Source organism: Trachinotus anak, unplaced genomic scaffold (assembly GCF_046630095.1).
Source record: "Trachinotus anak isolate AG129_WGS33_773 ecotype Australia unplaced genomic scaffold, CSIRO_AGI_Tana_v1 ptg000011l, whole genome shotgun sequence".
Taxonomy (NCBI): Eukaryota; Metazoa; Chordata; class Actinopteri; order Carangiformes; family Carangidae; genus Trachinotus; species Trachinotus anak.
In genome coordinates this window covers 7,780,287-7,791,407 of record NW_027273862.1, presented here as the reverse complement: position 1 = coordinate 7,791,407, position 11,121 = coordinate 7,780,287, and the positions used below count along the sequence as shown (strand labels likewise).

The window sequence follows — 11,121 nt, the reverse complement described above, 5'->3', positions numbered from 1 at the left end:
CCACAGTAAATTGCCATGATATGATGAACCTGACCCCTCAGGTGCTCACAACAACTACTGGCCTACTGTGCATATGATTTCTGTCTGGCCTTGACCTGATGTGGATGCTCATTTTCATGTCAGTGAACTACATCACTCAGTAAGGGATCTTTGTCCAAGGCTGTCCTGTTTATCTTGAGCGAGGCAGAGATTGTAGGGAGAGGCTACTTCAAAGCAAAGTAACTCACCTCCACCGCAGTGGGAGAATAAAGATACACGTTTGCCTGGGCTGGCTAGGTTTAAGGGCAGGTCAAATATAATTAGGAGAAATGTAATCAATCAACATTTAAACTGAAACACACACACACACTCATGTATGAAGAAACTTTTTGTACCTGTCATATGTGTGTTATCCACCAGACATGCACAAACACACAAAGAACAGAGGGATGCAAGGTCGTTGGATAAAACACTGTTTTTTTTAATTACTGCCATTCCTATTGCTTCAGACAGACAAGCTGTGGCGCAGGGAGCACAGAGTGATTCAAACAAGTCAACACTACTGCCGATCTACAAACAAATCTCTCTGACAACAACAAACAACAGAGGCGCAGCAAAAGAAGAAGCAAGAAGAACAGTGTTTGGCAACCATTAACATCTTGGAAAAAACTTCAGAAGTAAAAAAAGAAGTGCATTCTGCATTTTTAATAGTAAACAGCGTCTCTACTTCATCATGAACTAGATAGAGAAAGAAATCAAACGAGGAGGGCTGCTACACTGCTTTGACGTCGGCCCCCTTTTCCACCCTTTTTAGCTTTTTTGAAAGTGGATTTTGTCAGAAGTGCCGGATCTTTCTCTCGCTTTCTCGGATGGCCTGCAGCATTACAGGGGAATGTGGTGCTCTACACACTTTAAGAGTAATTAAAAGCGATTGAACAGCTGTAATTATGAGAAACGGCGGTTGTGTTCCGGGTCATTCTATCAGTGCTGCCTTTCATCAGAGCAGAGGCAGAGGGGCCCCGCTGCTAGTCTCTGTTTCTCCATATGCACATCTTCAAGAACAAACAACTGGCAGGCTGCCTACAGGCTCACACACACTATCACATTCATACACACGCGTCTTCATGTAGACATGTGGGAAAGTGAACGTGCACATGCACAAACACACAGGCCAATGAATGATCGCATATATTCACATGGCTAAATGTACACATACAAACACACACATACACACTGTCACACATCAATATGGCACAAACACACCATTGCAACGTTGACACAAAACAACACATTCTTCATGTTCTCTATTGGGTGACATTCATAACTTTTTTATCATGATCTTTCTTTGGTCTCTTCGGGCTTATTCCACTTCTGAACACAATAAAAGGGATAACACCATACACAAGTGAAAAAATGCAATACCATGTGAGCAAAGTGACTTTTTTTAACCATTGTATACTGTATTATAACACTATGTGACAATTAAAAAGCATATATGTATGTACTGTACTGGACTACTGAGAATCAATCCATTGATAAAAGCATGACAGGGTTACATGAGATTAAGTAACAGAGTACACAGAAATAATAAATACTTGCACAATGTATGCTAACACTGAAATGTAGATTCCACTTATGTTTCGTTAGACTGTTGTGACACTAGTAGCTTGTTGCTAAGCTTGCGTTGTTAGCATGTTACCAAAGCGCTATTCTGGTTCTATTGTGGTGGTCTGGTTTCCTTCCAGCCGAATCCAAGCTAGGGTGGCTGAGATGACAGGGTCAGCTGGGGTAGTGGAGGGTGGAGTAGGGGGAATGTAGATGCTCCAATCAAAAGAAAATCAATCTTGATGTGATCACAACGGAGCTGTCTTCAATGGTTTGTCCCCTTAGTTAACGTGGGGGCCATTCAGAAAAGCTGGTGGGTTTTTTCTTGTCTTTCTTTCTCACTTCATCCATCCTTCACATCCTGTTGAAGGAGGAAATAGAAACCATAAATCTATACAGCATTTTCTCCAGATATAACACACTTGTTTGGTTCAAGACCCAACAAAAATCCAATCATCATCATTTTAATATTTTTTTTCAGTGAAGGTAAATGCAAAAATGATAATTCGAACTGCAATCGTAACTTATATCACAGTTGCAGCCTCTACCAAAATCGCAATATGATTTTTTTTGCATATCCTTCAGCCCTATACAGACTGTGATTAATATTGGCTAAACTGAAGACAAAAATGTAATATAACAGAAATAACTACATAAAGTCTAATGTCTGAGTCAGTCCATATACCAACTTAAGGGCACCTTATAGATAAACTGTACATAAACTGTAATTCAGTGTAAGTACTTCCAGGATGCCCTAATGTGTATTGAGAACTTATCAGATGGTTGAAAAGCTTTGGAACACACACACACCTTTCCCTTGTCTGACTCATGGAGCTGTAACTAACCATTTCTGTAACTTTCCAAAATCGACAGTCCAACATTCACACCTGCTCATGCAGCGAGTGGCCAGCTGTGTGGAGGTTAGAATGGTGCCAAACTCTCCTTTTTTATTTTTTACAAAACATTTTTTCTACTTTTCATGTCAATGACTGAGTCCAACAGTAGGAGAGACTGTCTGAATTACATCCCTGTTCATGTCTGAGTGTATGGAACAAATTAAATATAAAAATATAAGATGGTCTGTTTTTAAAATGACTATTAAATCATGTGTAAGTAATGAATAAACAAGTCAACCATCTGTGAATGTAAGTATGCTGCATGGTCTATATACAGTATGTGTACATAAGCAAATTTCAACACTTCAACATCTTGGGCCCACCTCCAGAGAAGTGACTCCACTCTGTTGATGATGTCGGCCAGATCAAAGGGCAGCGGCATGCTGGGGTCATCCACACCCCAGAAGGGCCGGTCCACTGGGGCCTCCTCAGGGGGTAATGTCTGGGCCAGACTCGAGTGGCACCTGAGGCGACAGGACACAGGAAACAAACGTGGCCATTAACTCCTCCCTCCCATCAAAACCAACTGGTAGACACTCCATCAGCATTGGGACACGTGTCTAATCTCACTCACATCACTTTCTGCCGATGCTTTTAATTTTTGAGATGTCGACACTACTGCCCTGGTAACATTTTGTAACAATTACAAGTCGTATTTATATGAAACTGAAGAAAAAAAATCCTTCTGATGCCTACACAACTTCACTAGTGCTGGCTGACAACAGAAGGATTGTTGTAGGTGAAGATAAAAAAAAAAAAAAAAAGATTTAAAGGAGTCAGTCCCAGAAATGTCAAGTTGTTAAGTCATTGATGTGTGTGTGTGTGTGTGTGTGTGTGTGTGTGTGTGTGTGTATGTATGTGTGTATGTGTGTGTGTGTGTGTGTGTGTGTGTGTGTGTGTGTGTGTGTGTATGTGTGTGTGTGTGTGTGTGTGTGTGTGTGTGTGTGTTGGGTCATCCCTAAACACACAGTGGGTGTTGTGTGTTTGACCAAGAGGCAGTTGACTTGTGTGTTTCCTCTCCTTTTTATGACCCCTAATAAGACTGGGCCCCATTAAAACTCCAGGATATGAGAGAGTAAGTGTGTCTGTGTGTAAAAAGGAGACTTGGTACAAATTCTTTCAAATAAAAGTTTTTTTTTCTGCACATTTAGTCAAGGATATTTAAATTATTGATTTTTAAGCAAGGTGTACGTCCTTGCTTTGGCAATACAGTTTTAAAACTTTCAAGCAAGTAAAGCTGATTGAGCTGAAAGGAGCTGAGAGAGTGGCAGAAAATGATGTGTCAGGAAAGTGTTTTGAAAGCCATAAATGGCTGCAACAGTACCAAGCTGATGAGAAACCATGATATCATGTATCATGATTAATGCCCCATTCATCTTACACACATACATGCACACACATACACACACGCATACACACACACACACACACACACACACACACACACACACACACACACACACACAGTAGGATGCTTTCACAAGAACATTACTCTCCGTTGTTGCAATCATGACAGAGCAGTGAGAAATGCAGCCTGTATTTTCATATTATTGCGTGATTTGTTATATGACTAATAATCTGGGGTTAGTTGTAATTTCTACAGTGTTGTCTGTGGAACCCCCACAGACCTGAGCCACATCTTTTGTCAGACCAGTGTAAATATTTACTGCGGTGACTCGGTGTTGCTCTCTGCTGTCATTGTAAATCTGCCCTCCCTTTGCCTCTTGACAGACGAGAGTGACCCTTGACCTGGAGGTGCAAGAGGGAGCGGTGGAGGACGGTATTTGTATGTCATGTGTGTAGGGTGTGTGCTTGTGAGTGGCGGCCCAAGAATTTCCTTCTAGAGCTACGAGGCCAGTTATACTCCCCACTCAGTCATTAAGCCAGGGTCTGTCCTGTCATATGTCTGTACCCCATCCACAGCCAAAAAACCTCAAACAAGCCCCCCCGCCCACACACTCACAAACAAACACACACGACCACCACCACCTTGTGGCCAGCAACTAAAGGAGAGAATGGGGAGGACACAGAGAGCCACAGAGAAGGATATGGGGGTCGGTTATGGATGAGATGAGGGGATGTTAAAGTTGTCAGGGGACAGCCGGGGGCTGCCACAATTTGTGGTTATATATTTTCACCGGAGCCACTTAATGTTCGACTGGCTCTCAGCCTAAGTGCTGCATTTTGGTGCGGTTAGCCCTTTAAAGAGCTGCTGCATTACGGTGGTGAGGACCAGCATTAACATCCACTGTTCCAATATATCTTCTGCGCTCTGGATCAGGGCCTGATAATAGCATCTGTTAACATGCACTAAGTACCATTATGTAGCACATCACTTCATAAATAATACGATTAGGCGACCTTGGGGCTTTGCGACGAGCCGTGTGTTTAAATGTTCTCATCATTTATTTAGGGTGCGAATTAAAGGAAGCGCCACTTCAGAGAAGGAGGAGAAGGAGGACCTGGCTGGCATACATATATACAGAGCGCGTGTGAGAGAGATAGAGAGTGCAAACCAACCCAGACAGCACACTCTCAAACACAGTGTGTGGTTCTGCTGACATCAGTCTGAGGACACCATAGGCCAAGGGAACCAAGGCCTTTGATTTGGTCTGATTAAGTATTCATGCAGTAGAGCTATGAGAGAAAACACTCGCCTCTTTTCTGCTGCCCTGACTCATAATGAAAGGCTACATACTGTAAAAACCTGACCAGCTGCCTTCAACAGAGCTGCTGCATTTATCTGACAAGGGATCTTGCAACATTAGCTTGCAAATAGAAGGCTCCTGGTTTACCAGAGATATAAAAGATATCAGGACTGAAAGACTATCAAAGATAATATAGTATAGGTAATTCAGCACACACTTTTACACAATCTACCACTGTTCACAGAGTACCGTCCCTTGACTGCTAAAATGGAACCAAACAAAAAGTCAATATCAAGCGAGGTGCCTTAAGCTCTCCAGGGCTCTTGCTAGAAATTCAGTGTAAGCCACGGTGGCGTACAAACAAGGCTCACCAAAAGACTTTCCCATGGCAGAACAGCCCACCTTAAAGTTAAGGTCAAAGACAAAGAGGTGTGTGTGGGAGGCTGAGGAGGGAGAGAATGTGTTTGTGAGTCCTGGCTGTTCCAATGGATTAACCCCAGACAGATATGGGCCTAACTATCCCATCTGGCGCTCGGTCAAGAGAGATTGGCAATACAATCACTCATTTCAATTTGCCCTGAAACCTTATAGCCTGGCAGGCCCCCACTCAAATGGTATGCTAATGTGAAAGGTATCTAGGATTCTATCGCCTCTATTCCACAGAGGCCTTTCCCTCCATGCAGCACAGTGCACTTGAACTGCGGCTGGGGTGGGAGCGCCATGGCCCTCGCTGCAATAAGGGCCGGAGCCCCCTTTGCGCTCAAACTAACCACTTTAGCTAAAGTGAGTGTTAATTATGGACAGGCAAAGCAGTCAATAAAAGGTTAATGTAAAAGTCAAAGGATAAATTCCTTTAAGCATTGCATCATTCCACCATCTCCGCGACCAACACACTGCTCGCAGGTCTCCTAATCAATACGTTTTACTGTAATGCGCTCCCCATCGATTTCCTCCCCCCTGCTCCATGGTCCGAGCTCCATCACTTGGTAAAAGAAAGGAAAGGGAGAGGCAGAGAGAGGTAAGCAAAGGAGAGAGAGAGAGAGAGAGAGAGAGAGAGACAGAGAGAGAGAGAGAGAGAAGTGAGTAAATAAAATGATTAACCTCGGTTTCACTTTATTGTTTCACTCGAAGTCTCTCTCTGAAAGGCTTGTCAGAGAAGTGCCTGATGGTCCAATATCACTGCCATCACCACCATCCCAACCATCACAATCATCAGCATCATCAGCCCACTCAATCTCAGGCCGGTGTGTAATTGTGTAGCAGTACACTCAAGCAGGGCCATACATTAAAAGGCCCTCTGCTCTTAACAGGATGGAAATCCGCCTAATAGACAACATCAGTGCTTCCGACTCATGCAATTACACTGATAAATGCACAATTGTGTCAGACCAAGTGAAAAAGAACCCAGAGAGCGTAGATAGGAGACAACACTTATTGCATTATTGCTACAGGAGGTCATTTGTAACCACATGGGACTAGTAAGCTTGGACTGCTTGACTCAGGACATCATCTTAGGACAAGGGTAGAGTCACGCCATCCTGATTGAAAGGTTTTTGGAAGGGATTTACTATACTCTATATGGTTCAATTGTTTCATGTGAGAGCCATGAAAGTGATCTTTCTGCTGGCACATCAATATGTAACGTGTCTTTTGAATGACTCACCACAATGCCTTCAACAACAGTAACAGCATTTTATCAAATCCACTCCTTTACAAAAATCCACTGAATCTACAGCACCTTACTAATTTATTATGAAATAATAATTAAGAACTACAGATGAAATATTTTTATATTTGTTTATATTTGGCAATGACTACCTGAATGTTTTGTTCTTTGCTAATAAAACAGACAGAAGAAATAATAACTGATAATAGATCTTTTTAGACAAAGTTCTTGTGAACGGGGGTAGTGCATTGAGAATCATCTCCAAAATATGTGCCATGCCCTACACATTAACTAAACCAGACCAAAAATAAAGCCTGTGTTACGGTACAATGACTCATACCATCAATCAATCATCCATGTTAATTTTGAGCTGTATTATGTGCCTGTGCTGATCAAGGGAAGCAAAAAATACCTCAGATCACCTGCTCCCTCATGCTCTGGCTGCGCCTCAATTGACTCTCTAGCACTCCTGTGCAGGTGTGCATTTTTATGGTTTTGGCAACTAAGTGCCTGATACTGAGAATGCAATCAAACAAGTCATGAAAAAACTGGCATGTGTCTCATAAATCAGCCTGACCCTGGAGGTAAGGCATGCAATCACGTCCCAAGGAGAAGGAAAGAAAGAAGTATATTATCCATGTACATTCTGTATCTATGCAATGTTGTGTAAGAAATGAGCGATTGAGCACATCTGTCTTTATATGTCATGCAGTTGTATAATGGGTGAGGGAGACAGACAGATAGCATTAATCTACATACTTATCTTTCTACTGTATTGTGCAAGATATTAGTGATGTCATGTGGAGGGCAGTACAACGGGGAGACATTCAGAACAAGGCCCAACCTGCGAAGTGTTGAGCCGTGGATTTCAACCTACACCACCCAAGTCTCCGAAGGACCCGTGAACTCTCAGGGCTGCCCTCATTACAGCGTGACTAGCGCATCGGATCCCCACCCACCATCCCCGACTCCCATTATCCCAATCACTGCCACATTCAGCGATAAATGTAAAGTGGTGCAGAATGTGAGCCAGCCAGCCAGAAAGCGTGGGCAGGGCCGCGACTTAACCGTTTCCTTAGGATCAATCAAATGCTATTGTGTCTGCAGACAGCTGCTGACTGTACACTTTGTGAGTGTGTGAGGTGGGCAATTGTGGAGAAAGAAAAAGAGAGAGAATTTGGGGGGGGGGGGGCGTCATCAAATGCATGACATATGTTCCTTTCATTTTGATTCCCTCTAAGGAGCCTAGGCTAATAAAACTAACATCTGATGCACTCTTTTTCCCTTTAATTAATGGTTGTGGAAACCACGCAAAAATGCATTAGCAAGGGGGGGTGGAGGGGGGTGCAGGGGGGTGGGGGTGCTGCTTGGTGCTTTCAACACTCTCCCCCACGTGCCACCATGTAGCTGCTCCTTCTGGGAACAATAATTCTGCCAGGGAGCATGGGTACCTTTGGGTGGGGCAACCCCTTCCTCAGACTCTGTGAGGTCTCCCTCTTGCCAGCTGCAGTCTGGGCTGTTCATTAAACCACATGAAACAAATAAGACTCTTTATTGGCATCAGTTGGGAATGCAGGACCCTGAGTTTGCATCGAGTCCATGCACTGTGCACAGAGGTGGTTGGTACCCCGTACCTGAACAGGCCCTGCCTGCTTCACACCCTGAGTGCTTGATGTGGCCTGGCTGGCTGCCTTGTCTAGAGCAGGGTGAACCAGTTGTAACAGAAAAACACACACAAGGCTATGTAGCCTCTAAATAGCCTTCATAATTGGAGGCAATAAAACACTACTGCAGTCTGGAAGTGCAAAGGAGGCAAGCCCCTGAACTACAGCTACTGCTCTCAAAAACCAGGTGGACGTCCATTAGGTGCTTAACAGCGTAACAAATTACCGAACACCCTGGCCTGCTCCTTCTCCTCCTCAGGCTAGGGGATGGAATGTGGCCTAATGTCAACACAGGCGCAAAATTTACGGGCAGACAACTATTGTTCAAATGCAATCAGGTTCTAATAAAAAAAGAGGCAGGAAAAGGACAAACAGATAGGGCCCTCCTGGCCATTTACTCTTCCGACAAGGGGTGGAGAGACAGATCACCCCCTAAGGCTCTGGATCTCTGTGTGTTAGTGTGTGTATGTCTGAAAGAGAGAGAGTGAGAGACCACGTGTGTGTGCATTTCAGGGAGAAAGAGAGTTTGTGTGTGTGTGTGTGTGTGTATGCTCCAGGCTGACTGGAGAGGAATGAGGGTGGCTGGGGCTTTTGGCCTACTAGCCACCTGTGCCAGACTACAGGCTAGTTCAACAGAAGCAGCTGGCTTGAAGGAAAAGTAGGAAAAGTTAAAAAAAAAAAAAAAAACCCAAAACAAACGTTTATTCTGGACCTCGTCACTAACACCCAAAGGACAACACTAAGCAGGGATGGATGCCTAGCTCAACACAACAACCCTTTCCATCATCGTCCCAAACGATCCACACGTGGCCAAATACCAGAGTGAGACATTTTGATATATACAGGCAAAACTAATTAGAGTTGGTTCTGAAGAGACACTGAAGTTTTTCCTGATGACGCTGTTTATTTATAAAGCCCAGGAGAGAAAATGGAGCAATAAGGGAACTTGATGGCGAGGGGAAAGAGGTTACGAGCCTGCGAGTGATTGCACTTTTTCACAGCGCGGCGTTTGAAGGCTGTAAATCTGCTGTTAGGGAATCAGGAAGAGGGTTACTGTGGCATTGGGAGCACTAACTCTTAGTTTTCCAGGGCAATGGCACGCCTTTGCTGTGAAAACTTGTTGTTCTGAGAGTGTTCTTGTAAAACGATCATTTTTAACCCCCATTCCTCCCCTCCATCATATACCCCCTCCCTCCTGGCCAAGCGGCAGTGCCTTGTGGGCATCATCTGAATGGTGCAATAAAGCTGGTGATGGATGAGGCTTGCCTCGACAGCTATACAGGCAAGCCATTGGATGACACCTGACCCCAGTCACATGATAAGGTCGATCCAACGTGGGCACAATTCCCACCTGTCTTCAGGTGACAATGGCAGGGTCAAGCTGGGCCAGCTAATTATAGCCTATTGTTGCTTCAATTGCCTGGTTACAAGTCAACCCTTCTAGCTCCAGGGGATGTGGTGTTGGGTTCTGAAGCTTTTGTGTAAAGTTAAACTGTGAGATAGAAGCTTTAAACTGTTGCACAACAGATATTGGGTTTCAGAAACGTGTATATTAAACTGCTTTACACAAACTGAGACACTGACTTTGCTGTTCCCTTTACACAAAGCATGGAAACAAACAAGTAACTCTTCAAGAATGGGAAACAGTAGTACTCTGATATTCTTTGACTAATTATAAAACTTTTTTCAAACTGCATTCAAACAGTCACCTCATTGTTGACATTTCACGTCACAATGAGATCACATAATAGGCTCAGCAAACCAGTGATACACACCCCTCTGAAACAGTCATAAATCTTCAACCACATAAACTGGACTGGTCCAGGCATTGGCTATAATATGACCATCAACAAGGAAAAGACATGCCTGTAAAAACAAATGGTAAAAAGGAAAAAAGAAAAAAATACTTAATCATGTAAATGGAGAAAATTCTATCGTTTTCAGATCAGGTATTCATATGAATGGAAAACAAAAGAGTAACTTCAAAATATGTGACTCAACATTTTAAAAAACACCCAAGTGTCTGTTAAACAAAAGTTGAAGTTCACTCTCTGAAAGCTGAATCTTTCATACAAATAGTAACAGACAAGAAATATCGGATCATAAAATCAAACAGGAGTACTAAAATTTATGGATTCTCTCATGCAGATCTGTTAGTCTGATTTGAACTGGTTAACCTCTGAATGGACAAACAAAGGAGTGGCACACAGTAACCAAAAGATGTTCACATTCCAACAATGGCATCTGTCAACAAGTAAAACAACCATTACTCATTCTGTTTACAGTTGTCCTAAAATGTGTGACAGGGTATAAAGTAACTTACTGCATCAGTCGCACTTTCCCAGTTGCATTTGTTTTTTTTCTGGTAAAGAAACCAAAGAAAAAGTCCCAAACTCAAAAGTTTCTTCTCCAAGAGTGACTGAGGCCTACAGTATTTGTAACACAGTGTGTGAGTGTGTGTGCATTCATGTGTACACATGTGTACACTGTGTGTCCATGCCAGAGGAGTGCTTTCCGCCAGGTGTTTGAACTTCTGCATCACCTGGTGCTCCTGCTGCGTGAACACGAGTTTTGTTTCACCCTATTAAGTAAATAGTGTAATTAAAGGGCCTCGGCATTTAAAACGCTGTGAACAGCCAGCAATTTGTTTGGAAGAACAGCCA

The 11,121-nt window shown here is 43.3% G+C and overlaps 1 protein-coding gene across 1 annotated transcript in view; it reads right to left on the bottom strand.

Annotated features, from left to right (window-relative positions):
* Nucleotides 1-439: 439 nt before the first annotated feature.
* The window catches only part of fto (FTO alpha-ketoglutarate dependent dioxygenase), a 118,288-nt gene continuing 107,606 nt past the window's right edge, over nt 440-11,121 (bottom strand). The window contains exons 9-10 of the mRNA XM_071488459.1: nt 2,804-2,944; nt 440-1,945 (exon numbers count right to left, since the gene is read on the bottom strand). Of these exons, the coding sequence (XP_071344560.1) occupies nt 1,939-1,945; nt 2,804-2,944 (148 nt within the window). The 3' untranslated portion in view covers nt 440-1,938. The remainder of the gene's footprint in view (nt 1,946-2,803; nt 2,945-11,121) is intronic.